Source organism: Scaptodrosophila lebanonensis, unplaced genomic scaffold (assembly GCF_003285725.1).
Source record: "Scaptodrosophila lebanonensis strain 11010-0011.00,11010-0021.00 unplaced genomic scaffold, SlebRS2 tig00001415-arrow-pilon, whole genome shotgun sequence".
NCBI lineage: Eukaryota > Metazoa > Arthropoda > Insecta > Diptera > Drosophilidae > Scaptodrosophila > Scaptodrosophila lebanonensis.
Genome location: NW_022060742.1, coordinates 1,580,629 through 1,608,381, shown reverse-complemented (window position 1 = coordinate 1,608,381; position 27,753 = coordinate 1,580,629). Strand labels below are relative to the sequence as shown.

Sequence of the window (27,753 nt, the reverse complement as noted above, 5' to 3'; positions counted from 1 at the left end):
GAACATTTAAACATTACTTGTTTGTCTTTTGTATATTTATTGACTCTTTCATGTCTTATTGCTAACAACTTCGTACAGTACAATTCTTTGAACCTTTTTTTGGCTACATAATTTATATAAAAAATAAAGCTTAAATACTTTTAACTTAGAAACACATTGTTAGATACCATATATATAATCTCTTGCTATAGTCTTTTCAAAAAATATCATAAAATTCACAAAACAGAGTTTCTTTGGTACACAAATATGCATATGTATATAAGTAGTAGAGTCGACTAAACAAAAAGCTACCTTGAAGTACATTAACAAATTCAATAGAACGTGCTATTAACACATAACTTAATAATAATAATAAAGAAAAATACAAAACAATTTAAATTGACAAAGTGGTGAGGAAATATGTATGCATCTTAACTACTAGCTAGATAGATTCTTGAACAACATTTTTAGAATTGTGTATTATAGTATTTGTTAATTGCACAGTATTTGAAAATTCGATTGCATTAATGACAAGGAATTCTGTTCAACTTTGGCTTCACATTCACTTTCTTTGAACACTTGGCAAGCGTGGGACGATAATGGCAAGTGAGTAGGAAAAGTGTTCAATAAACGTATATATATATATATATATATATGTGTGTGTATAATTCTAAAATAACAACGAATTCGAGCTTGGAGATTTCAGTTACGTTTGGAGTCAATCGATTCGAATGGTACTTATAGCATATCATATATGTATATATATTTATGAGTATTTTAGGTCACTGGTTGCAAATGTCTGTGGGGGAGTGACAGGACTAATCGGCTCAGCACTGCGACGGAATGCGTATGCCTTGGGTGATCGAGTTCTCGAGGACAATGTGACAGTCATCGAGTGGTTCCAGGATTTGTATGAGAAATGTTAGAAGATTGCGCCTTCGCAGGAAACTCTCCTCCTCGTACATCTCTTGCGTCACTTTAGTAAGAGCCATCGGCTTAATCATGCGTGTAAGTAAATGTTCTCTGTGGAATTTAAGGATTAGATTAGATTCTTAGCAACTCTAAGCTTGTCAGATCAACTCAGATCATTCCCCCCCTTAAAACTTTACAACTTTCGTCGTAATTTATCTAACAAGAAGCATCTATGGATATAATTCACACAACATTCTCACAACTTGATTATCGATCTGAAAACGGCGATTAATGCTCAAAATTCTTGACTAAAAACTGACATTTTGGAAATATGCATATGAGCCCGAAACAAAAGAGGCAATCGACCTCATGGCTCTTCCAAGACGAGTCAAAAACAACCAAATTTTTGTGGTTGAAACACTTCTAGCAATTGATACTCTATTTCATCATTATGTCGGGGTTTTTTCTTTAAAAGAACGGAGGACCGTCAATTCTGAATAGCAGACAAGCAAAAACTGCATCTCTCTTAATCAAGACAGTGTGAGCCCCCACACATCGACGAACGGCCAACTATTTGAGCAATCCAAACATCCTGACACCATAAAATGGTTTCCAATGAACTCACGAGCATCTGTTCTCTATTCCTGACACATAATAGGCAGCACTACGAGTAACTTACCGCAGGCTTAGGCAGATGAGCAGTTGAAATTTGCCATCCTTGCCCAGCGTGCTGGCCGTGCCATTAATCTCATCCATTAGCTGGACATACAAACGCCATATGCTGGAAATCTCACGACGTTGCAAGCTGTTGCCGCTGCCATTGCTAAACGAGGAGTCCATGCTCGATGCGGAGTCTTCCAATTCCAGCTGCAAATTCTGCTCAAAGAGCTCCTTAATCTTGGCTGTGGAGTAGAGATATTTGAAATTGATTAAACAAACTATTAAATTGAATAAAAAGAGTAAACTCACTAAAATAGTCCCATATATAGAGATTGCGACCGAAGAAACGCGCCGATCTGAAGCCGCATAGGAAGACCTGCTCGAGACACTTAACCAGTCCATCGTCGCCGCAAAGCAAATTGGTTAGCGTGCCCACATCCCGGTCCCGACTTGGCTTATAGTGCCACTTCACAATTACGTTGACACAGTTCCCCAGCTGGTGTTGAATTTCCGAAGGTGCCACCGAATCCTGACGCTGGACACTGGGACTGCGCGTACGCGGCGGCGTCCGTGTGGCTGGAAGTAGTTCAGCGTTCTTGACGCTCAGCGAGACGCGTTGTCCCACCAACAGACGTTCCGTGGAATCATCGTCCACGCCCTTACCTAGCCAGCGACCACAAGGAAATCTGGGAGAAAAGCAAGGCCCAAGTTAATATACTCCTTTTTTGGGGTTTATAACGGAGGGGTAACCAACTTGTAGGTGTGTCCTGTGACTTCGTTGCGCATCACCACGTGCTCAACTAGCCACTTGTGGGAGGGACCGGCACCTGAATTATCGGGTCCTATGCCTAAGCGCATGGTGGTTAGCAAGCCAAGATTTTTATACTGGGTTCATAGAGAGGTGGGAATTGATTAGAGCGCATAGTTTTTGGGCCAACATGCTGATGCACTTACATGGAAGATGAACTCTAGAGACCCCTTTGGCACGGGCACACGCTGTGTTTCGTTCATAGTGCCCGATACAATGATCCAAATATTGCTGGAGGTGTGATACGCGCCGTATTTCCGGGACGGGAAGATAACCACACGATACGGCAGTTCTAAATAGAAAAGTGAATAGAAACGTTAAATAGGCATGGAATCGGTTTTAAATAACAAATAATCGGTATCGATTCTAGAACAGTTATGTGCATATATAATATGCTATCCTGATATGACTTTATGTTGACTTTATGTGATGTTGGAGAAACATCATTGACATATGTATGTGTGTACTTTCTAAAACCCGACTCGATACGTTATCTTCTGAAGCAAATACGTTTTCTAAAAAACCACTATCTAAAGCCTGATCGTTTCTATGGCAACTATATAATATAGTAGTCTGATTTAGTTAAAAAATAATATTAAATAAAAGCAGTAAAAATTTAATTTAGCTGAGATAGATAGATAATCAACATTATCGGTTCTCTTACTTGTCGTGGGATAGATGTTGGTGAAGGAAAAGTAATCGACAGTGTTTAGGGTTAACAAATGATAGAGAAATTGTTCCTTTTCCTCCTCGCAGCGCAGGAACGCGGATCGCTTGTAGAGAGAGCGAAGCAGAGTATCATCGGAAAGCAGAGTGCGAAAGTGTCGAGAGAGCAATTTCTTTTCCAGCGAGAGACGAACCCAGGCGCGTGTATAACCAATGTGCGTTTTGATGTCGGCCATGGCCAGCACGTTTCTGCGAAAGAAATATTCGTGTTAGCAATAAACAATAATCTCCATATAGAGGAAGTTCAGCTCTTTACTTGACATCGAACTCCAGAGACTCGGGTAGTGGACATAGCTGCTCTAAACCCACAAACTTGTTACGATCTCGCGAACGACTGCGATTCGGGCTACCCGAATTCGACATTTCGAAATCGGTTTGGAATGTCGAGAGATCTGACGAGTGTACGAATGTGAATATGGAAAGATATCTGATTTTAAAACTTCTTTTAACTTACAATCCATGCGCTTACGCATTGCGTTCCAGGCCAGGGCCGGCGAGGCGGACGCCATAGCCATTTTTGTGCTCGGACTGCTGCCGCAGTTGGCAGCCGGAATGGTGGATTGCTGCTCCACACTGGCATTGCCGCGAGCCTCCTGTATTTCTAGATAGGACTGCAGATGTGCCCAGAGCGCAGACTTCCCCTGCTTATTCTGCAGGCCATGTGACCAGATCTTCTCCAGCAAATCACACAGACTGGCTATTAGTGTGTTCTCCTCAATGCCATCGCCTTTAAGGCCCAATGCGACGGCCTCGTTGCCCATTTTTTCGAGTAGCATGCGTTTCGTTTTCGATTTGATGTCCTTTAAAGAAAGTTAATTATATAAGTGGAAATTAGAAATAGATTCCAGTTCAATCTGATTTGGCGGAATTGATTATGACAATTAAAAGAGTTTCATTGAATTTGGCGTAATTGAGTTCGCTAGATTTTACAAAATGATTGAATTTTGTGAATTCCACTTATTATATCAAGACTGTTAACCATCCTGTTTTAAGTTCCATTTAAATAATATGCTTCGAAATCCATTTCGCTAGATTTTCACAATATTCATTTGGTAATTCGATGCATTTGTTATCAGGCCTTTTCTAAGTATCATTTTCATTTATTCATCGGTATAGATTTCGCTAGATCTTTGAATTTTCACTAAGTGATTTAATTTAGCGAATCCCATTCAATGGCACGAAATTGATTTCGGTATATGTATGCCGTTTTCCATTGAATTTTCGTAATTTCAGACAATTATTTGGCGAATTCCGAGGGAAAGGCACTGAATTGAATTCAATATAACTGTTATAACCCCTTTACTTCGTTCCATTTCGATGAAATTTGTCGAAATTGATTTGGTTAGAAATGCTCTCAATCCAGCCAAATATTTTGCGACAACTTCAAACGAAATGTAATCCAGAAGAAACTTATAGACTGATAACAATTATGGACGGTTCTAAGTACTCACTAGGGTATCGTATTTATAAATTAGTCGTACCTTTAATAGGCGTTCCACAAACGTCCAATTGGCCTGCGCTATCAACGCCGGACTGACATCCGCTGTGGTCAGATTTGCTGAGAGCCGATTGATCGCATTGTTCGTAGCGGGTTTTTGATCCAACGATATCTCCCGGGCACGCCATTTGTTGCCATTCTTGACGCGACGCAGGCTGTTGCCTCTGTTAGAAGCAATTCGATTCGATTCGATACGTATGATAAGGTTAGGCGGTATGAGTTTGAATTTTAGTGTAATTTCAATCGGGTTTTCAAAGAGAAGAAAGACAAAGTTGATTAGTGGAAAGTTCTAAATGGTTGGGGATCTGAAATGCATTGTTGTTGGGTAAGCGCATGCGGTGCAAATAGATAGGATTTATATAGAATCAGAATTCAAGCAAAATAATAATGATAATACAAAGAAAGAAAACGAAAGTTTCTGGTAACGTTAGAGTTCAGTTTATTGTTTTAGTTTTGAGTTAACTTTCGTTTAGCGCTAAAATAAATTAATGTACAAAAATTAAACAACACTAAAGGTCTAGTGGAAGACTGGCCCAACTAAATAGTACAAATATAACTCTTTAAACACATATGTATATATATGTAGATAATATCATGATATTGGTCGATCGATGCTAGGCATCGTAAGGTACACATTTCCATAAAGGTTATAACTTTATTGTTGGAGGGGGCAGGTGATAACAAAAAAGTGAGTGGTCAAATTTTGAAAACCGAGAACGAGCAGGGATTCTATAACTTGGTGGTTTGGTGGATTGGTTTGGAGCGTATTTGGTGAGCAAACATATAAGAAAACCAAAATGGAAAGTTGTCAACTACCTCGAGGCGCACTCCTGATTGAGGACGCCCTTCTCAAGCAGCGGAAAGCTCCGGAAGTAGGCGGCACGATTGGCGAGTATTTCACTTGGGGGCGTCACCTCAATGTCGATGCAGTTGAGACGCTTCTCGAAGCACTGCTGTGAGTCCTGGCTGAGCACGCAGGGCTCGTAGCTGGTTGCGCAGATCATATTCTCGCCATGTCGACGCCTAAAAAGTACACCCACTGATTACTCGTCTCACAAAAATCTCACTCTAGAGCTATTCACTCACCTCAAGAGCTTTACACGCTGATCGAAAAAGTGGAGCTGAGCATCTGGTTCGGATTCCCACATAGCCAAAATTTTGTTGTCGATGAGTGTGGCAAACATTTGAGATTCGAGGAAGCGTGAGAGAAAAGCCCGATGGTGCTCCGGCTGATCGGATAGAAACGAGGACTTGTCGAAGTTCTGCAATGTCTCGCGATTCGACAGCCACTCGTCCTTGGCCTGATTGGGATAGATGACGAAGTATTCGTAGGCATGGAACATGTGCACGAAGCGATTCAGAAATATCTCCCGCAATGAGTTGTTGATGCGCAGATCCTGATAGTATTGTTCCACAGGTGATAGTTTAGGCTTATCGTGCCGCCTCGACGCTGAGTTCAAACGGGAGGGTGGCAATGTTGCATCCACACTGTCCACATCGTGATAGAGGCCCGAGGGTGAGGACGAGAGCGAGGCATTGGCACTGCCTATGGGTGAGCCCGCGCTGGCCCCACGCATGCCGCCCTTGCGTCGCAAAAAGTCTGCTATACGGGGCACATGATCGATCTTGGAGGGATGCGCAATGAGAGGCTGATAGTCCATATGCGGACTTTGTGGTCCACCCACAATCGGTTGCGTTGGTCCGCCTAGCGTGTAGACTGTCTCCTGGAAGCGCTCTTTGCTGCGTCTCGCCGCCTGTAGACCAGTCGGCAGTGTACAGCTTGAGATCATGACGTCGTGGTTGTCACCGGAAGTCCGTGTCGCATAACCATTCTTGAGTGTCGGCTCATGGGCGCGATCGCGCTCGATTTCGAATTTATCCAGCACCGATATTATCTCGGCCATGAATTCTACTTTGTGTGGGAAAATGGGCAGCTCTTCAGGCAGCTGAATCAGTTTCTTATCAATGTCCACAAAGCAGAGAGTCGCTTCGCTGCCAATCTTATGAGCTGCCTCGCACTCCGCATGCAGGCCCATAACGAACGGCACTGGAGCGTCCAGAAAATGATGCAATGCCGCCGGCAGAATGGGCGCATACACATGTGGCCAAATGAAGGGAAACAGCAGCGAAGTAATACACTCCCCCACAATCATGAGTCTTTGGTAGTCTGTACGATAGAAATCCAGAGAGCTCTTTTAAGATACAACCTATAAAAAGACATACGCAGTTCACTTACCCGTCGAACGGAGCAGCACCTGATTCTCGAGCAGCACACAGGTCAGCAGTTGAATGACACATTCCACACCCAAATAGCTAAAGAGCAGGCGCAGCGGAAAGTCTAGAAGGGGCAGCTCTGTGGCCAGCGATGGACGTTGCAATATCAACGCAATGGCGGATAAATGGGGTTCGGGTGGTGGCAGGTAGACGCGTATTGACTTTCCCGGCTGAGGTAGCATCACTTCGTAGAGTATGTTATATACATAAGACTCAAGGCTTATGCCAGCACCGGGCTGCCGCGGAAGACATCTAAAGGAAGAGAGAAAAGGGCAGGAAAATAAATCAAAAATGTTCGGTATTCTGTTAAAAAAAAGGCCAGGCCCCAAATAGTCGTCTTTATTTTAGTGACTCCGAAATGAAAACGTTGTTTTTAAAGCCGACATGTGTTTAACATCTATTTAACACCTATTTGGTGACCCCGACCCAAGAACGTTGTGTTTTATTTTCAAAATCTGGTGAAACATTCAAATTTTAAAGGCGCACTATTCAAAGAAGGTAGAATAGGGTTTAAATGTATAGTTGAGGCAGTTAATAATTCCACTTGCAATGCTTGGAAATTTCATAGAAATTGCCTAGAAATTTCGTTAGTTAGTCACTCAAACTTCTCTAGAATCGAATAAAAATCTATCTATATTATAATAACACTAATCTAGGACCTTTTACACATTTCCAACAATTACTTATTCGTCCTTATTTTGTCTATAATTTAGATTATTCTACTCACTTGTACAAATTTTTGAGAAACATTTGGGCCGCAAAGGCGTACGGCGCCTGACAAATCAACGAAATGCTTTTGGCCACATACAACTTATCCTTATTAATGTCATAATAGCTTTGTGCGGACTGCGGCGCTTGGCCGGCCACTTTGAAGTGGCGCGGCAATGAACGACTCACGGGTCCGTCCTGCTTCACGCGACTCAGCGAGTGCGTCTGCTGTCCATTGGATAGCTCTGTGATGAACATCGATTGCAAAGTATGAATAGCCCCGCATATATTTCGATTTCGTATCTCCTCGTAGAAGACCAGACTGAAGCCGTAACAACGTTTCCCATCCTCCCGCGTCGTTGCAAATGAATGGAACTTCGGTTCAATGTTGTGCTTTTGTGTGCGAAAGCGAAGGCCCTGAGGCAGCGAGAGCTGTGGAGATAAACGAAATTGTGAATCCAATCAAAGGAAATTATAGTAGATAGAAAAGTAAAGATGATGCTATTATTTTTAAAAAGTGGTAAACGAACAATCAATCATTTTTAAGAAGGAAAAATATAAAAGTGTATAGGTTTAGGAACTTTAAAGAGCTTGTGATGTAAAGATTGTGTTTCATAGTTCCTCATATATCCAAACAAAAGTGCCGAATCAATCGTAAAACGGATCTTATTATTGACTAATTTTTGCCTTTCCCAAATGGTTCTCCCTAAAGCGGATGTCCAAAACACTTTTCGCTTTCTATTTTTTCTGATTTGTAATCACTTTTTCTTCGCCGACACAATTGATCAACAATTTATGATCTTAAGACATAAGGATATGCTTTCATCCTTAATTATTAAATTTAATTACAGCTGATTATATGATTCACATTCGGAGGATCTCTATATTACTGGAACAGAAGGGAAGAAAAACGATCTTGCAAATTAAAAAATGAATCCTGATGTTTTCAAAACAAAAAACCAGTTATTTTTCTTGATTTTTAAGGGAATTAATTGGAGTTGTAAGGATTTTATATCTTATATACATACATATTTTGGAACTCGATTATGATTATCGGAAATTCGAAAATACAATGCTTTTTTAAATTTGTAAGATTTTCTTTGAACTCCACAAAAAAGGGTAAACTTTTAGATACACTACATATTTGAAAAATTTATCGAGTTTTTTTATAATGTCTTTCATTTCTAATGTACTTGTAATCACATATATTAAGATTAATATTAGTAGAAACTAAGTTTTCTTTATCCCTTTATAGTTCAATGCTAGTTAGTAGTTATTTAGTAAGCCAAATTCCGTATTTCAGATGTTATCAGGTGTAAGCCAGCGTACTAAGATTTTTTTGTTTTTCTCAACTATTTTCTTTGAACGGGCTCCCTAAGAAAGTGTGCCATGAGTAAATCAACAAAGTTGTGTTTGTATTGACTGCTCAAAATAACGAAGTGTCTAGATTTTTGATAACCAACTGCCGTGCTGGCGATGCCTCTGCCTGACCACGCGCTGCTGATTATCGGCGGACGTTGAAGCGAGTGCTGTCATAAGTATATATATAAATATATACATACATTGATGTACATATATACATATGTATGTACATATAGTATATGCTGCGTCTGGGTCTGCCAAAGTAGTGGCATCAATTAAAAGTAACTGTGTATCATTGCGAGCGGCAGTGAAGCATGAACTTCATATACGAGTACAATACCCTACGCGTTGCGCCACATCGATTATGCTGGTGGCTTTGCTATATGTAAGGGCAGCGAACGCCGCTCTTCTTCGTCACGCGCTTTTCCACCCAATTGCCCAGCGTTATGACTGCCAATTGAGCTTAATTGAGGCAATGTTGACCTCACCCTAATGTGGCGCAATTTAAAAAAAGAACAATAGAAGGCACCTACCATGCATATGCCGTGTGCATCGAATGGGTTCCAGGCAACATTTTCGGGATAATGCGCCAGCGGTTTGCTCTTATAGGCGCGATCCAAAGGAGAGCAGTGCAGATTGTCACCTGAAAGGGCAAAACAGAATTAATTAGAGAGCGTGATGAACGTTAAATATGTTTCAGTTCGACTTTGGAATGCCCTGTACCCAACCTACATCAAGTCAACTCAAATAAACTTTCTTGTAAATCTACAAACCAAGTTTTTTGTCTATAACTGATATGGTTACAAAGGTTTTTAGAGAGACAAGCGGACAAAATCATGTGCATCATCTGCTGTATCTCTAACACTATTTCTGACAGTATACACTTTCACCCTTCGGGTACAGGGTATGATTAGTAGAATAGTTTGGTGGTGCGTCCCAGTGCTTACCCGCAAAGCGATCTGGTTCTAGGCCCGTATCCAAATCTAAACCGCAAATGACAAAATAGTCGGCGAAACGTGAGAACTGCGGATCGGCATCGCGCTTTAATTGATTCAGCTCCGAAATTTCTCCAGGTGATGTGGGCGATTGCACCATTGTGATGGATGCCGACGATGCCGCCGCTGCTGTCGCCGTCGCTGCTGATGTGGCTGTGGTTGCTGCTGAGGTGTTGTTGGTGTTGGCATTGTTTAGCATTAATTTAGACAAACGGCTCGCAACAACATTTTCACGCGTCGTCATAATTCCGCGCTACTCGTCCCTGTGTGTACAACTGTGTGTGTGTGAGTGAGATTGTCTTCAAAACAGTTTGGTCGCTGTTGTTGCTTCCCCAATCAGCAAAGCCAAGGCGCCAACGTTGGCTGCTATTGTTGTTGCTGCTCCAAATTGTACATCAAACAAACGCGTCCATGTGTATGTGCATATACACACAGATGCATGTGTATATATGTATGTATGTATGCGTGTATATTACCGTTGTGCGTTCACAATTTTTGCACTTTCCAATTTAAGCAACAACAACAACGACGACGGCCCTTTCGCGCAATATTTTCTGCAAAAGCACAAATCATTAAACAATATTTAAATTATGCATATATATCTAGTGCATTTACTATACTATCTCTTTTATTCCAACTTTTCTATGCCAATGGCACAAATGTCTGCGTTTTACCCCCCACCACCTCTTCATCGACTTCTAACACATCAACGTCTTCGATACGAAACAATGAGACGCGTTTGTTGTTGTTTTTCAAGGCTGCTACTGCTTTCCCACTACACGTAAACACTATAATTTTGTCAAACACTGCGATTTTGGTTTTTATTCATTTATTTTAAAGCAGGTGTGCACGTTTTAAATGCTTTGTTTTTGCTCAAATAGTGCGAAAATCGTCCCCAACTCACTTTCATCAGTTTGAACGCTGCGCTGGCGATGGCAAAGTCAGACCAAACCATCTATCGATAGCTGCCATTTGTACCGATATGTACGGATGCGCTCAGCAGACAAATGAATATTTGGAACTAGTTCCAATCGCCGGCCCTTCGAAATGATATATACTTGTAGTACATACTAACTAGCTCTTTGGCTAAGCTCCGCTTACTGTAATGTCTTGAGTTACTTCAGTAAATTTATCTTATCAATAAGATAATTATGCCAATTTGGAAAGAAATTATGATCTACAGTTGACTAATAGCCCGTAAAAATTGTATATCCAAAGCTCTGTGAGGGGCTGTGACCATGGCTTTTCGCTTACAACAAATTTAACTGTTTTCTTTGAGTTTTGATTGTTAAGGTTATTTACTATAACATTCAAGAATCTAATTCACATTACATTTCAAAATTATGTAGGTTCTATGCAATATAATGGGCACAATGAATTAAAGTTTGCAAATGCTGGCCATTTTCGTAACTATCTAAACTATATTTAAGTACTTGTTATTTATTTGTTTATTTAATATTATTAATTTTGTATAAAAGTGCTCTTGTTGGCCACTGCGAGACAAAATGAGCAGAATAGTGTCCATCAACAACAGTTGACCAGTTGGCTGTCTGGAAGAGGGCTCGTGCTTGTCGTGTGCGCTCTGAGTTGTTTGATTCATTCACTCTGTGAATTTCATTGCGAGCGGACGTGTGCGGACTATCACAGTTAGGGGAAGTGGTGAAAGAAAGTTTTGTGAACAAAATAAACCACTAAAAGAGAAAAGTGCAGTGCTTTCATTGTATGTGCTTCTGTGTATGTGAGGGAGCGTAAGAGAGCGAGTGAGCATTAGCATTTCTGCGATTTCAATTAGATTCAATTGAGGCTAGCGAAAAAAAGCAAAAATAATAACATTGCCAAGATATTAAAGTGGGACATTGTGTGTGTGTGAAACACAAGGCACTTAAAAAAAAGAAAAAAAAAATACACATACATACATATAATATTGAAGTAACAAGATTTAAAAAAAAATCAACAACAAAAAATGTCGAATGTAGAATCTTCTAGTTCGGCGGTGCAACAGCCACCCTCATCCACATTGCCACTGTTGGGCGATAATCAGGTGACCATGCAAGCCTCCACCTCAACGGCTGTGGGTGTTCCATTGGACACGCAGAGCGGCGAGCCGCCTGCCAAGAAGCAATTACTAGATCCTAATGCGGCTTCCTCCTCCTCCGGCTCCATGTCGGGGGCGGGTGCCGGCAGCGGCGGCAGTAGCAGCTCCACGGGCACACACGAGAAACTGGAGTATCGCCTCGGTGGCATACTGTGCTGTGCGGTGTGCTTGGACTTGCCCAAATTGGCTATGTACCAGGTAAGTCGCGTCTATAGCGACACAATTTGCTTGTGATTTTTTTTCTTCGTTCGTTTGTTGCTGCTGGCTTTTGGGGAAGTGTGGCATGTTTTTTGTGCGAAATCTTATTTGAACAAAGAGGAAAAATGTTTATCTGTCGCGCATTTGTGCTCTCTTTGCTTGTATGCGTGTGTGAGTCTGTATGGCTGTGTGTGTGTCATTCTGTATACAAACAAATCGAGCAAACTCAGCTGTAACACCCATTGCGAAGGGGTGCCGGAGTAAAAGCATTGAGAGCCTTGTTCCCCAAACGCACAACAGCTGTGTCTTGTGCGAGAGAGATGGCGAGAGAGCGCAATAATGGTGGCCAAAGCAAATTAAAGAAAATGTAATTTACTCACTCATTTAACACATGTGTGCTTTTTACTATGCATTATGTATACATACATATCTACATGAAACTATTACTACAACGGTTATACGGCAGATCCGAAATGTCGCCTTCAAAAAACCACTTTGCCAGGGCTTTGGTCCCCTGCCGTTTGCTTTCCCCCTTTTCCATCTGCTGCGAATAAACATTGTCGACCAGCCAACTATATATAGTGTGCTCTCTTGCTCGCATTGACATTGGCTCATTGCATTTTCAGTTGCTGCTGCACTTTTATTGCGTCGTCGAGTCATCGTCACTAAGAGAACTTGCTAGTTATGCCCTTCACTGAAAAGTGTAAGGGTATATTGTTGTGCTGTGTATGTTTGTAACATCCAGAAGAAGAAATACTAGACCACATGTTTTAGGTACACATTCATGCATACATACATCTGTATGTCTTTACTTCTATGTATGCATGTATGTCTGTAAATATGTATGTATATGATCAGCACACCGAAACGAATCCAAGTCCGCCCATCAAAACAACATTAAAATATTGTTATAGGAAAGATTCTTTCTAATTAAAAATGGATAATAAGATCATAGTAGGGTGCAGACATAGTCCAACATCTATAACCATAGGTGAATAGTGTTTTTGTTTTAAACAGTGAAGGATATACATGTAAATACATACATAGATACATATACATACATACATATGTAGCTTCGGCGCAGACGAAAATAGCTTCTTAGCTGCAAGAAACATCAACCCTCTATATTAAATTCTATGTATTATTGCTATGGCATTTCATAATGCTCCTCTTGGCCATTACGTTTCTGTAAAATCTGAACTAAAACTACCCCTCCCCTCTACTAACTGCGCAGTTAGAATTTTCTTGATAAAGTCGTCGTTGCATAGTTTACGTTTTTCCGCTATTGCGTCACAATCGTATGAACAATTTGTTTTCTATTCTCTGCTATGGCAACAATAGCCATCCAAGCAATTTAAAGCAGCACGCAAAGATACAAATTGAAATGAAGGCATGCTTTCTATCTGTTGTTATTGTTATTGCTGTTTTGGTCGTGGCCTATTTTTAGCAGCGCTGTTATGCGACCTCGCCGTTGCCCCGCCCGCACCAAAAAAAAAAAAAAAAAAAAAAAAAAAAAAAAAATTAAAAGAGAAAACAACAACGCTGCGTTTGCTTTATTTTTTCACACACATTGGCCTTCTGACGTTTCCTCTTTCAGTCTGCTTTAAGCAAAGGTGTTTTTGTTGGTGTCTTTTTAAATTCATTCATAAGTTTCTGGGTATTTTGTGGATTTAATCGATGGACTTATTAATTTTTTTTTACATCTGTATATGTACACATATGTACATACATACATATGTACATTTTTACAAATGTATGTATGTATGTATGTGTATATGAATGCAACTCTTTTACGTAATATGTTCTTAACTAAAAGTGACTTTCATGCTTTTTATTACTATGTCTAACTTGCTCGCTCCGACCCTTCAAAATAGCCTTGCCATTTATTGTGCTCGTTTTTCTCTCTTTCATTCTCTCTCTCTCTCTATTGTACACACACACGTTATTGTGAAAATGTTAACTGCGTCATAGTTTTATTTGGCCCAGCTTTCATTTAATTCGCTGCAAACAACTATGCAAATCTTTCAAGTTTATACATAGGTATGTATGTATCATACATAAATAAACCAATGTACATACATATATGTATGTACATACATGGACATGGATAACTAAATTTGTGCAGCTTGTTGTTGACTCGTGCTCAAAGCCTAAGACTGTTGAAAAAATTAAGGCAACATTTACAGATTGTGTGGTATTTAAATTTCTATATGTATTTACATATGTATGTATGTATATACAAACGTATGTACATGTGTGTTCACGTATTGTTTATATGTATATACATACTAATGTCATGTATGTATGTATGTGTTTATATGTTTCGGCTCGCGTTTTGCGTCGTTCGCTCTCTGTTATTGTTTTGCTTTTGCTGCCTACTGTTACTGTGGTTGCCTGCTCCCCTGATCCGTCTTCCGTACCAACCTGTGACATCTCGCTCGCACCCACTAAACTGCCAAGTGCGAGTGTAGTCAGCTGTTCGTACTACGTATTATCGAAGCCTGACCAGTGAGTGGTGTGTCCTTTTTGAGTGTCGTAATTAATTGTCAACCAAGGGCAGCCGCAAAATATAAATTCAACTGTGTGTTTGTTAAGAATCTGTTCGTTGGCAGGTTGCTGTTCTTTCCCCCTTTTGGGGATTTTGTTATGTTGTTGAGTTGTAATCTAAGCTCAAACTCGTTTTACAGGTTCCACTTGTGTAAACGTGTGTGTGCGTATGTTTTTTTGTAGGTTTATTAGAGAATGTGTACCTGAAAAATTATGTTCAGTAGTAGCACGCATGTGTGATGTGTGTGTGTGTATGTCGATCGTTTATTTTTTACCTACACTTTGGTATTGGTTTGGTATTCTGCTTGTTCTTCCTCTGACTGGCAGCTTATCTACAAAAACATCATCAGCTGGGTTTGTTTTGTCTACCCGATGCGCGTGAGTGGCAAAGAAGAAGAAATGAAAAAAGAGAACGTGCGCGTCAGAGAAGTAAACAATGCAATGAAGATATGAAGAACATTTTGTTTTTATTGCCAATGCGAAAGGCTACGATTTGTATAAAGTAATTTTCATCTTAGTTGCAGTTATAAGTTCACTTCTCTCATTTTCTCTCCTCTCGTTTTCTATTCTTCTGCCTGCTTACTGGCTAGAACTTATTTTAGGCTAAGCTAGAATGTGGCACTTTATAGGGTTCATTGAACTATAAGGCAAGTTCGGGCAACAAATGCCGAACTTAAATGGGGTGTGTATATGTGTGTGTATTCACTGGGGCAACAATTTCCAGATATAGATACACACATATAGATGGAACGTTGAATGCACACACGCACAGACGGACTAAAAGCTGACAGAACAAAACTAAAGAATCGGATGCGTTCTCTTATCTTTGGGTATACTAGCACGATACATAAACACGCATACTTACATATATACAAAAATATGTACATATGTGTGTACATCGGCATATCGCACACATGCTCAGCTATTTACAGTAAATGGAAATTCAACGCCGCACATAAATAGAAATTCCAAAAAAAATCCGGAGCCAGAGCCCGCAGTCTATTCAGAGGCGGCTTCTATTTTATCACGCATCGCCAGCGACGATGTATGCACATTTCCATAATTAACAGCAACAAGAAACACAACCGCCCGCACTTTTTGCCCAATGAGCTGCGCTTCCTTTATTGTCGGCCACGGACCGACAATCAGCATTCAGCAGGGTGCATTGACAAACTGCATTCGGCTGACTCATGAGCGAGCACGTCTCATGGCCATGGGCCTGACCTTTGACTACCATGCCTAATTTCCCAATATATTCGTGGCATTGTTGGCTAATCATCCACTTCCAACAGTGGCCAATTGTGTTATCTATCTGCCACATTGAAACGCTCTTATCGGTCCGCTTTTATACACATACGAGTATACAAACATACATACATATACTGCACTTCGAGCACTTTGCCAGTTAATCATGATTTCCATAAATTAACAAACAACACTAAAAAGAAAACTCTGCTATGGACACTCTATTTATAACAAAATTACTTTGAAATCATTTTGGAATTAATTGACAAAATTGAAATAAAACAAGAGTGATTTTATTTTATGATTTTGTTTTATTTTTTTTCTTAACCATACAGCTTCAATTCGTTGTAGCTTCTTATATAGTCTTTAACAATAATTAAAGATGAACTTTAACTGTCTATCTATCTCTCTGTCTTAATGATTAGTATTAATTAAGTCAACATTTAATTACATTGAAATTCTAAATAGCTAACTTTTGTAAGCACAAGTTTTGTAATTGTAACTGCTAAGTGTATTATAAAACCGAAACAAAAACAAAATACAACAAAACAAGGCAACATCCAGTAGCATTAAAGTGAAATGTATAACTATAAACCGATTCATCAAAACAATAAATTGCGCAACAAGTGCAAAATGAAAAATGCAAACCAAATACAACTAGCGTTTTTATTTCAAATGCAAGGAACGAACCAAATATAAAAAAATCAAAATCCATCCAATACATATGTATGTACATCGCTAAGGCTTTCCATTTCAGACAACCACAGTAAATCCCAACTATCCACACATTCCAACCCATTCCAAAAATATTGCCCCTCCCTCCATCACTATCCTCACCATCAACAGCACCACCAATTTCTTCAACTTCCAAAGCGCATTTGACTAATAGCAAATTTTCTTCTTTTTTCTTTAATTGCAGGTTAATTTTTATTCCACTTTTTTGATTTAGTTCTTATCGATTCTCATCCCCCCATAATGCTTAAACCATAATCCACTAAAACTCTACTGTTCTACCCTCTGCTCTCTATACTTTCAGTGCCAAATGGGCCATCTGATGTGCGCTGCCTGCTTCACACACCTGCTGGCGGACGGACGGTATGAAACAGAAACGCCAAAATTAAACAGCTTGAAAAATTATTTACTGTGATTTGAACAAAACAAACAATTGGAACCACATATGGTCCTGCAAATTAAACTTATTTTACACCCTCCCCTCTCTCTTCTCTATTGTTTTATTTTCAGTTTGCGCGATCAGATCGCCACATGCCCCAATTGTCGCGTTGAAATCTCAAAAAGCACCGCCTCCCGTAATCTGGCGGTTGAGAAAGCTGCATCCGAACTTCCCAGTGAATGCCAGGTAAGAATACTATAATTATTTGAAATTAAACGCCATTCAAACGACTGTTTCCATTTAGTACTGCAACAAGGAGTTCCCCTACAAATCGTTGGATCGACATGAGCAGCACGAGTGCCAGGAACGTCCAACCAAATGCAAATATTTCCGCATTGGTTGCCAGTGGCGTGGTCCATTCCATGAGAGTAAGTGGCTGAAAGAACCCATTAAGAATAATTACTTGATTTTGGTTAAGTTTGAGAAGTGCATAGCAGGGCGGAAATACCAATAGGGGTTTCTTTTTTTTTTTAATTGTTATGCAGCTTATGCAGTTACTATTATTATAGATAACTGATCCTAATCCTAAAGTAGGTTTTACTTTTTAATTTATTAATTAAATTTATTCGAAACGTGTTAAAGTCGCGTAGCAAATAAAACTCGTAATTTAAAAGCTTCAAATTGTCTTTTAAATAAGAACAATTTTATTATTTAATACAATAATTTGTAATAAGTTTACAATGATGAAAACTTCATTTGCTAAAATGTCAGTTAGGTTATACTTTTTCATAAGGTAGATAGTAATAGAAATATATTCAACCTGTTAGAAAATTTACAAAAAAAGTTCTCTGTTATAACTTTGTTTGAATATTTTTTCGTCTTTTAAAAGATGTTTGTGTTTATATGGAATTATAACTTCTATTGTCTACATCTATGGATGATCTTGCAAAATTTCCAACAAAATATAGTAAAGCGAGACGCTTCAATCATTTCCAATTCCTTCCAGCTACCGAACATGAACGGAATTGTCTACACCCTCAAAAGTCTGGCTATGAGGTGATGGCGGCTCTTGAGGCCCACGATGCCAAGATCAAGGAGGAGAAGAAAATGTTCTGCACACTTATTGATCTGCTAAGCTACGAAAAAATAATATTCAATGGTGAGTTCTCATATATATTCATTACAATTCATGATAGTTATATATTGATAATGCATCTTTTGACCGCAGATCTACAGATGAAACCCTATCGCACCGACGAATATGTCCACAAGCTGTTCTACGAGACAGCACGCTTCTCGGCCTTTAACCAGCAGTGGGTTGTGAAGGCACGCATCAATAACAGCCAACGTGATCCGCACCAGTCGAATGAGCGCACTATTACGTATCAGTTGATATTGAAAACCAAAACCAGTACGCCCATGAGCATACACTTCTTTGCGCTGAAAGGCCCGTTCTCGGACATGAAGGTTTCGACACAGATTTACAAACACGATTTCACCGAAACCAGCACGGAGAGCGATTACTATTTGCTGCCATTGCCGGATAGCTCAGCAAACTGCAGCTCAGAGTGCAATAGACTACTTTCTAATAAGGGTATCAACTTTCGGTACGTAAATACATAGTGGTCCTATTCATAATACCCTGAGCCAATGCATGAAAAGAGAGATTTTTGAGTGATAAAAGATGTTTTCATAGCCGGAAAGATCTTTTAGCTAGAAAGCATAGAAAAACATTTCTAAAATCTTACCAGTTCATGTTATAAAATGAAGCTCATCAAATTAGCGTTATAAATTTAATAATCGAAGGTCTAGCAACTTTTAAACATAACTGAATTAATGTTATTAAAGGCTTTTTTAGAAAGGCTTTGTCTGAACGTGTTCAAAAATGACCGAAAGAGAATAATTGCTTTGCTTAGCTTAAGTTTTTTTTAAATCAGAATTAATTAATTAATATCAGAACCCGAATAGGTTGATACACTAAATCTTTCATTTTGAGTACAGGGTATTACAATTTTTCTTTAAAGCCGGACCTAATTTTTACCTTATCTCTTTTCAGCTTACTTATGTTTCTGCTGAACAAGTAAACGGTCTACAGGCGGCGGAGAGCGTAAAATAAACGTAGTACACATTTTAAAAGGAACCTAGCTTAAGTTTGTTGTTTTTCTATCTCTTTAATGTTCACAATGTGCAAAATCTACACTTAGATCTTTATACATACATATATATACATATATATATATATATATATATATATATATATATATATATATATATATATATATATATATATATATATATATATTATATAAATTTAAATGAAAAAAATAATGTGTGCTTTGATAGGCCCAACCTAAATGCGACCCTACCCCAGACCCATATTTTTGCAATCACAATTATTGTAACGCGGTAGGTTGTAACCCTAAGTTTAGACGACGATTAGCTTAAGAAAAACACACACACACAGCTTTTAATGTTACGGACTAGGCATACAAATAATTTAACTCAACTTCAGTTGAGAAGACTTGGACAAAATTGCTTTATTAACATAAACTCACCTTTCCTTCAATTCTCTGAATGAAATATCAAGTCCAGATACTACTATTTGTGTAATATTTCCCTAACACATAACTGCGAGTACTGCGAGCTATGTATGTACATAGCTCTATATGTACAATAAAAAAACACAACTATAATATGCCATGAGAAAGAAAAACGTAAACGTAAACATAATTATAAACATTTTCAAGATTAGAAACGTTATTTAAGCTGTAAGTGCAATTGGAGAAATCGAGTTAATATCGCTAACAGATAGTGTTTGACTAACAATTAAAAATGATCTCACGAGCAAAAACGATTTTTAACCCACACACGCACACAACATGAAACCATCCTTATAATAGAATTCGGAAATTGTAGACAATGAAATTCTGTGGAATTCTGGACTCTGTGCCGATCGTTCACTGTAAGAGAAAGCAACACCAATTCTTAAGTAGCGCTATCTTTTAATAGACGTTCAATAATAGCAACAAGCCAACAATTAATACAGCTCCTAATGTTTCTCCATTAGGTTTATATACGAATAAGCGAATTACCAGATGTTTATGTTTATACTTTAAAGCTTGTCCAATTGCTTTCTGTTAATACTAAAATACGACTACCCCCCGTACATTTTAATGCTTACAGTTTACATTCGTATGTGTAATATTTATACGCAGCGTTAAATGATTACAAATTACTAAATGTAAAAATATACGTGCATATATTAATGATATTTCTTAATAAAGAAACAAATCCACAATTATAAGCCAACACAATTAATTTCATTTGATTCATTTTAGTACATAATGAGTAAATCTGGAAATCATCCCGCTTTCAATACGAAATCAAAATCCGTACAAAAAACAAGAAAAGAATGCTAAAGTCGAGCAAGCTCAACTCTTAAATATCCTGTACCTCCCACAAAAAAGGAAAAAATGAAAAAAAAAATTTTAAGTAAATAAAAAAAGGATATTAATCAAATTATTTAATTAAATTAAAGACATGTTCATGTACAGTTTCAACAGCATACATTTACATCAGAATCGTGTCTCTGCGTGCTTATATGCGTGTATGTACATATGCAGCACAAAGTTGAACCCAAGCAGCAGCAACAACAATAGCTGCGGGCAGCGCTGCCGTCAGCGGTACAAGCAGAGCATGGGCAGCGATTTTATTTATGGCTATAACTTTCATCAGAATTGACCTAACATGATGAAACTTGGCATGCAGACACATAATCACTAACGGGATGTAGCTACCTAATTTTAGTTCGAAATTCCAAGAACTACGGGAGTTATGGAGAAAACACGAATTGCGCGGGAGTGGGGGGTGTATCAGAATAAAATAATAAACTTGACCTGCCTAGGGCTTATGTGAATCTGGATACCGAGTTTGGTTATTCTAGCTCTTGTACCTTCTGAGATCCTTGCGCTCATACAGACGGACGGACGGACATGGCTATATCGACTCGGCTTGTCCCCCTGATCAAGAATATATATACTTTGTGGAGTCTGCCACGCCTCCTTCTGTGTGTTACATACATTCGCACAAAACTAGTATAGCCTTTCACCCTTTGGCTATAAAAATATTGATCATGGTTTCTAAATTTTGCTAGCAGAACACTAGTGGAATTCGCGATCTAAGTTTTTCAGACTGTATGACAAAATTCGGAAACGGAAACATTGCCTACATGAGTTATTTTTTGTCCTTTGAACATCCATTTAAAGCTATCAGTAATTTTGCTTTGTTTTGCAAACAATAATATAGAAATTATTCCAATACAGAATCGAACATATTTGGAGAAAACAAGTAAAAAAGCTAAAGTCGGGTGTCCCGACTTTAAAATACTCTGTACATATGTTTACAATAATTATAGAAAATAAAAAAATTAAGAAAATAAAAAAAAAATTTGATCGATTTTACCTCTCTCGGTATTCGAACTCACGTAAAGGGTGTATAATTGCACATTTACATAGCAATTGCGTCTGTCTGAGTGTATGTATGCCTATGCGCATCTATTCGTGTCTGTGTAAGCATTTTCGCAGTCAACCAAACAGCAACATCAACAACAGCCGCGGGCAGCGCTTGAGCAGCGCTGCAGCAGCGCTGCATCAGCAAATATATTTATGGCTATAACTTCTTGTTAAATCGGTCAATCATAATGAAATTAGGCATACGGACACATAATAACTAACTGGGGGTATTTCCAAAATTTTAGTTCGAAATTCCAAGAATTACGGGAGTTACGATTTGCGGGGTAGAGGGGGGAGGGAGGGGAATTCCAAAATATACATTTTCTGCGTATTCACATAAGGCATCTGGGACTAAAATTTGGTGTTCCTAGGTCTTATAGTCTCCGAGATATAGGCGATTATACGAATGGAAAATCGGGAAAACCCCCATAGGGGGGAAGTGGGGGGGAAAATCAAAAAAATAAAACAAACTCGTATAGAATACACACATAACGCATCTTCGTGCAAAATTTGGTGTCTCTATCTCTTATAGTCTCTGAGATCCAGGTGTTCATACGGACGGACAGACGGACAGACAGACAGACAGGGCTAGATCGACTCGTCTCGTCATGCTGATCAAGAATATATATACTTTGTGGGGTCTGCCACGCCTCCTTCTGCCTGTTACATTTTTCAGCTCCCGCAAACCTAATATACTCTTGTACATTTCATGTACAGAGTATAAAAAGGAATATATAAATACGATTCCGAATATCTACATATATTTTCACAATCTTGAAATGATTCCGTCATATGATAAGTATATGGTATTCGAACAATCGTCTTAAATATTTCTAATGAAATGTCCTGTCGCACATGTACATTTTCTAAAGGCGTTGTACTTTATTTGTTACTCCGAGAAATTCTAAACTCCTTAGCGGTATCTGTTTTTATGTGTTTCTCTTTCAACTTTTTGGATTAGTCTCAACTGTTTTCAAGCGATAGGACGTCTTTTGTTACTTTCAATGCTTTGGGATTCCCTGAAAAGAAATATTTGCGTAACGAAAGCAATTTCAAACTGCTTAGCCGTATCACTTATTTTGCACCTGCTTTTCCAACTTTTACAAGTATATACGAGTATACCTTTCTTTTAAGAAAATGAGGCTTTGGAATCTGATATTCAGCTGAAAGAAATAAAAGTTCCCTAAATAGACATTTTTCTTTTGCTAGGAGATAAAAGCACACTAGAATCTCTAGAATATATGGTGGGAATAAATCCATAGGATCGACTGTGCCCCAAACCAAAACAGTGTCGATCCAATTCGGAATCACTTTAACGATTTTGAGAAATCTGCCATGTCTAATTCGAAATAAAACGCTTGTTTATAATTAACATTCGTGAATGAAAAATATTTATACATATTCATCAATATGTTATGTTACTTAATACGAATAAATGTCTTATATTAAAACTTAAGGTGGTTCGGCTCTTCCTATCAGTCGAGTGTAATGAAACAAAATTTGTGCCTGCTACTCGTCTTCCTCATCCATCTGATTGTACTTGTTGCGTACGTGGGCTGCAATCACCTCACGTGGATTGTTTCGGAAATTTTTGTCCTTGATCAGTTTTTCAAATGAGTTCACGCGGTTCACCAGTTGAGTGCGTTTTTTCTTTATTTTCTGTTTCGCACTCAATACTGGCTCCTGCGACACCTGTTGCTCTTCCGGTGCGTTGCGCTTGCTCTTGACTAAGTCGTAGATGTCTTTCAAGGAGGGCAGGGCATCGCGCAACGGCTTTAGGTTGCCCACAACATCACCTCCGGTCTTCTCACGCTGCTTACGTGCCTGTTCCTCCTTGCGATCCTTTTTTAATTCGGCAAAACGATTCAGCAGTTTTTTATGTTTCAGCGCCGACTTTTCCTTCTTGGTGGCAGTGTTTCTAGGTGTGAGGGTACGATGCAGCAGTCTCTCATCTCGTGATGCCTTGTTAATCTGGGCCTGCACGTTCTGTGCCTTCTGTTTGACTGCTGCCACAGCGCTTTTAGCTTTTGCACGCACATTTTTCTTAACTTTTCCCATTTTCAATTTTCTGTGTGATGTTGTGAGCAAAACAAACGAACAGTGGCAGCGTGGGCGAGTGCGAATGGGTAGCACTTTTTGTTATCGCTTCTTATCGTTATCGTCGTCGCGTATCGGATTATAACAGCTGAGCGTCGGCGACGCGAAGTAAAATTTTATACACAAGTTGTTTACTGCATTTTAATTATTGTAAAATGGACTACGATTTTAAAATGAAAACTCAAATGGAGCGCACGAAAGTGGAGGATCTGTTCAACTACGAGGGCTGTAAAGTGGGGCGCGGCACCTACGGCCATGTATACAAAGCTAAATGGAAAGAGACGAGGTATTTTGGTTGTTCTTACCTTGCAAAATCATATAATTAGCTTTTTCGTACAATTTATTAGTGACGGGAAGGAATATGCCCTTAAACAAATTGACGGCACTGGTCTGTCAATGTCCGCTTGCCGTGAAATTGCGTTACTAAGAGAACTGAAGCACCAGAATGTTATAACGCTGATTCGGGTATTCCTGTCGCATAACGATCGGAAGGTGTTCCTGCTGATAGACTATGCCGAGCATGATTTGTGGCACATCATCAAGTTCCATCGCGCCGCCAAAGCTACAAAGAAGCAGGTTATTGTGCCCCGTGGCATGGTGAAGAGTTTGTTGTATCAGATTCTTGACGGTATTCATTATCTGCATAGCAATTGGGTGCTGCATCGCGATCTGAAGCCGGCTAACATTCTGGTGATGGGCGATGGAAATGAGCGAGGGCGTGTCAAGATTGCAGATATGGGATTTGCGCGTCTTTTTAATGCACCACTCAAGCCGCTGGCCGATTTGGACCCTGTGGTGGTGACATTCTGGTATCGTGCGCCGGAATTGCTGCTTGGTGCACGTCACTACACAAAGGCCATAGACATTTGGGCTATTGGCTGCATTTTTGCCGAGCTCTTGACTTCAGAGCCAATCTTTCACTGCCGCCAGGAGGACATTAAGACGAGCAATCCGTATCATCACGATCAGTTGGATCGAATTTTCAATGTGATGGGTTTTCCACAGGACAAGGACTGGGAAGATATTAAGAAAATGCCCGAGCACCACACGCTCACAAAGGACTTCAAACGTTCCACATACTCGGCCTGCTCGCTCGCCAAATATATGGAGCGTCACAAAATCAAGCCGGATAGCAAGGCATTCCATCTGCTACAAAAGTTGCTGCTTATGGATCCCAATAAGCGCATCACCTCCGAGCAGGCCATGCAGGATCAATACTTTCAGGAGGAACCGGTGCCAACGCAGGATGTCTTCGCCGGCTGCCCCATACCATATCCGAAGCGCGAGTTTCTCACAGACGACGATCAGGAGGACAAATCCGATAATAAGCGACAGCAACAGCAGCAGCAGCAGCAACAACAGCAGCAACAGCAACAACAACAGCAGCAGCAACAACAGCAACAACAACAGATGAATCAAACGAACATTAATCAGAATATCAACAATGAGCCAAATGCGAAGCGTGTCCGCTTGTCCGGCTCCATTAATCAGGGGGGAAATCAGCAGCAGGATTTCCATCATCAGCAACAGCAACAATCGCAACAAATGCTGTTCAATCAGCAACAAAATTTTCAGCAGCGCTTTAACTGATTAGACTGAGTTATGAAACGCATTTCCATTTTCATACAAAATATTGCTTGGTATTCTAAGTTGGTAACTAAATTATAAAAACAAAACTGATAACAATTGCTACAACCCCATTTCTAAACATATCCCTGTAAAGTGGTTAATACCAATCGCCAAAACGTTCGATGGCCCGGTTCCACTTCTTGAGCCGCTTTCGAATGCCATCATAAAGTTCGGGACGCGGAATAAACAGACGATCGACCACGCGATATTTCTTAATATCCTCCGCGTCCTTCCAGATGCCGTGATTAATGCCGGCCAAGTATGTGGCGCCCAAGATGCTTGACTCGGTGTTCTGGGCGCGCTCCACTTTTACGTTGCAGGCATCGGCCAGAAATTGGCAGACGAAATCATTGCGAGACACGCCACCATCTACCCTAAATGTAGAAAAGGCCTCTCTTTTAGCAAAAGAATCTTCTAAACGATTTCTTAACAACTTCCTCACCTGATCACTTGAAGCTTTGTGTCAGTCTCATTTTCGGCACTCTCGATGAGCTGCACCACACGGAAAACAATGCTCTCGAGGAGTGCGCGCACCAAATGGCCCTTTGTCGTAGATGGTGTCATGCCAATGAAACCCGTAGCCGCCTTGTAGTCATTCACAGGTGGGCCCAAGCCGCTGAACGCGGGCATGAAAAAAACATCATTCGTATCCGGCACTGACTCCGCTATCTCTGCCGTTTCGGCGGGTTCAGCAAACAATCCACAGGATTGGGCCCAGCTAATCACGGTTCCGCAGTCATGGGAGGCGCCTTCAATGCAATAAACCGTCCGGCATTTGTTCTTCTTCTGCTTCAGCTGCCAGGCCACTAGCGGGTACAAGCCCGTAATTGCGGCTTGGCAGTCTTTGCCGGTTACTACGTTTAAGAAAGCACCTAAATGCAAAGCCAATCCATCTAAATTATTCTGAGGGGAAAGACACTCGAACATACCTGTGCCCATTGTAACTTTACAATCGCCTTTGTTAAAGCATTGGGAGCCCCACATGGCCGCTGTCTGATCGCTTAAGGAGGCGGCAATGGGTATTTGGCTGTTGGCCCAATCCTTGCCAAAGGCTGCAGGATGGACATACCCAAAACTTTTGTAGCCATTGTCCACAACGCGCGGTAATATCTTTAGCTGAAATGGGCAGACGAGGTGATCATTAAAGCAACCAAACAACCATAGCAATCGTAGACTTACATCGATGCCAAACATTAGTGGAATGATTGAGGACCAGCTGAGTGTGAAGGGATCGTACAGACCAGTGGCCGTACTCGAGGTAATATCGGTTATGTGTTCCACATCTGGATTCAGACCATTGCCCGAACGAAGTTTATACAGAATCCACGAATCGAGCAGCTCAAGACGAGCCGTGCCCTCACGCAATGCCCCCTGCAGGCGCTTGTTATGCTCGATTTCGTGCAGGAGTCGAGGCGTAACCTGTCCATTCATCATCTTCAGCACGCTGCCGGCCAGCCAACGGGCATTGCGGGTTACCAAGAACAGGGCATAGGATACACCGTTCATGGTGCGCATTGTGCAGCTGGAATTCCAGCGATCGACCAGCTCGTCGGCTCGCACATCCTTCCAGGTGATGAAATTGTGATAATACTCCTTGGTACGATGATTCCAGGTGAGAAACGTGCAGCGCTGCGTCGAGATGGTCAGGCAAGTTATGTCCTCGGGCTTTAGCTTGGCATCTATAAATATTTATGAATATACATACATATGTATGTAGTTCTTAAATGATTATCGCCATCTATTATTGTCGACCACCTACCGTGTATCGCCGCTGTTATCACCTTCACTATCTTGGCCCATAAGGCTTCGGGTTCAATTTCAAAGTAGCCCGGTTTCGGATTTAGCAACTCAACCTGCCAATTGTAGAAGCACACGCCCACTTCAGCTCAAGTGACTATTTAAAAAACATTTTCAATTAACTTACGGCCTCTACCGCCGACCCCTTAATGGAGCAGTTCTCGTCTTGCACAAAGCACCTTACGGAAGTCGTTCCCACATCTAGAGCTGCTATGTGTGCCGACATGTTGCTCGCCGCACGCTCTGTTTCTCACTGTTGCTTATATGGTTTGGCCCTCGATCGTTTGTTAATTGAGATTCTCATTCGCACAGCTGCCATAGCTTTGTTGTTATGCTCGTCGGATTTGTTGTGGTTGTGGTCGTTATCAATTTGCTCGCTTTTAACCAGTTAATGACGCCATGCCAGTGCTGCCTATTGAACCCATCACTGATGGGTAGCACTGTTAACATTTATTGAATTTCAGTTTAAAATCAATGAACCGGAATCACTAAATGTTCAAAAAAACAGCAAACATTGTTTCGCTTTTTTTTCTCACCTTATCAGTTGTGGTGTCGATAAGATTTATAGGTGCTACATGTGTTGCATTATCAGTAGGGGCGC

At 40.1% G+C, this 27,753-nt stretch overlaps 5 protein-coding genes across 6 annotated transcripts; 2 read left to right on the top strand and 3 right to left on the bottom strand.

Moving 5' to 3' along the window:
• Positions 1-373: 373 nt before the first annotated feature.
• Positions 374-10,730, bottom strand: LOC115632482 (DENN domain-containing protein 5B). Its single transcript, XM_030529656.1, has 16 exons — positions 10,538-10,730; positions 9,875-10,476; positions 9,461-9,570; positions 7,585-7,997; positions 6,820-7,109; positions 5,670-6,750; positions 5,400-5,606; positions 4,567-4,747; positions 3,540-3,885; positions 3,342-3,477; positions 3,024-3,274; positions 2,506-2,651; positions 2,306-2,436; positions 1,861-2,237; positions 1,571-1,793; positions 374-1,002 (listed from the first exon to the last, which is right to left on the bottom strand). Exons 2-16 carry the CDS (start codon positions 10,164-10,166, stop codon positions 807-809), a joined length of 4,380 nt encoding a protein of 1,459 aa, XP_030385516.1. The 5' UTR covers positions 10,167-10,476; positions 10,538-10,730; the 3' UTR covers positions 374-806.
• Positions 10,731-11,523: 793 nt separating this feature from the next.
• On the top strand, positions 11,524-19,330 carry LOC115632508 (cysteine and histidine-rich protein 1 homolog). Its single transcript, XM_030529697.1, has 7 exons — positions 11,524-12,215; positions 17,044-17,102; positions 17,250-17,364; positions 17,423-17,546; positions 18,125-18,277; positions 18,347-18,725; positions 19,175-19,330. Exons 1-7 carry the CDS (start codon positions 11,886-11,888, stop codon positions 19,200-19,202), a joined length of 1,188 nt encoding a protein of 395 aa, XP_030385557.1. The 5' UTR covers positions 11,524-11,885; the 3' UTR covers positions 19,203-19,330.
• A 3,699-nt stretch (positions 19,331-23,029) lies between these two features.
• Positions 23,030-23,753, bottom strand: LOC115632408 (protein FAM207A). The gene has a single exon (XM_030529543.1). It carries the CDS (start codon positions 23,685-23,687, stop codon positions 23,139-23,141), a length of 549 nt encoding a protein of 182 aa, XP_030385403.1. The 5' UTR covers positions 23,688-23,753; the 3' UTR covers positions 23,030-23,138.
• Positions 23,754-23,881: 128 nt separating this feature from the next.
• On the top strand, positions 23,882-25,412 carry LOC115632406 (cyclin-dependent kinase 8). Its single transcript, XM_030529541.1, has 2 exons — positions 23,882-24,012; positions 24,074-25,412. Exons 1-2 carry the CDS (start codon positions 23,882-23,884, stop codon positions 25,314-25,316), a joined length of 1,374 nt encoding a protein of 457 aa, XP_030385401.1. The 3' UTR covers positions 25,317-25,412.
• On the bottom strand, positions 25,339-27,627 carry LOC115632404 (putative glycerol kinase 5). Of its 2 annotated transcripts, none has more exons than XM_030529539.1 (6): positions 27,280-27,623; positions 27,115-27,208; positions 26,535-27,034; positions 26,285-26,471; positions 25,798-26,227; positions 25,339-25,729 (listed from the first exon to the last, which is right to left on the bottom strand). In XM_030529539.1, exons 1-6 carry the CDS (start codon positions 27,376-27,378, stop codon positions 25,453-25,455), a joined length of 1,587 nt encoding a protein of 528 aa, XP_030385399.1. In that variant the 5' UTR covers positions 27,379-27,623; the 3' UTR covers positions 25,339-25,452. The 2 variants fall into 2 exon arrangements, with proteins under 2 accessions (XP_030385399.1, XP_030385400.1); XM_030529540.1 differs by having other exon boundaries at positions 25,583-25,724; positions 27,280-27,627.
• Between the last annotated feature and the right edge of the window lie 126 nt (positions 27,628-27,753).

Bases quoted from the DNA above. Each gene is read 5' to 3' on its own strand.
- LOC115632482 (XM_030529656.1), bottom strand. From the start codon at position 10,166: ATGACGACGCGTGAAAATGTTGTTGCGAGCCGTTTGTCTAAATTAATG. The intron at 6,751-6,819 runs GTAAGTGAACTG...TCTATCGTACAG, and splicing joins GGTGCTGCTCCGTTCGACGG to ACTACCAAAGACTCATGATT. The intron at 3,275-3,341 runs GTAAAGAGCTGA...TTTCTTTCGCAG, and splicing joins TCTCTGGAGTTCGATGTCAA to AAACGTGCTGGCCATGGCCG.
- LOC115632508 (XM_030529697.1), top strand. From the start codon at position 11,886: ATGTCGAATGTAGAATCTTCTAGTTCGGCGGTGCAACAGCCACCCTCA. The intron at 17,103-17,249 runs GTATGAAACAGA...TTTTATTTTCAG, and splicing joins CACCTGCTGGCGGACGGACG to TTTGCGCGATCAGATCGCCA. The intron at 18,278-18,346 runs GTGAGTTCTCAT...TTTTGACCGCAG, and splicing joins CGAAAAAATAATATTCAATG to ATCTACAGATGAAACCCTAT.
- LOC115632406 (XM_030529541.1), top strand. From the start codon at position 23,882: ATGGACTACGATTTTAAAATGAAAACTCAAATGGAGCGCACGAAAGTG. The intron at 24,013-24,073 runs GTATTTTGGTTG...ACAATTTATTAG, and splicing joins GCTAAATGGAAAGAGACGAG to TGACGGGAAGGAATATGCCC.
- LOC115632404 (XM_030529539.1), bottom strand. From the start codon at position 27,378: ATGTCGGCACACATAGCAGCTCTAGATGTGGGAACGACTTCCGTAAGG. The intron at 27,209-27,279 runs GTAAGTTAATTG...TACAATTGGCAG, and splicing joins AGGGGTCGGCGGTAGAGGCC to GTTGAGTTGCTAAATCCGAA. The intron at 26,228-26,284 runs GTATGTTCGAGT...CTTTGCATTTAG, and splicing joins TAAAGTTACAATGGGCACAG to GTGCTTTCTTAAACGTAGTA.
- LOC115632408 (XM_030529543.1), bottom strand. From the start codon at position 23,687: ATGGGAAAAGTTAAGAAAAATGTGCGTGCAAAAGCTAAAAGCGCTGTG.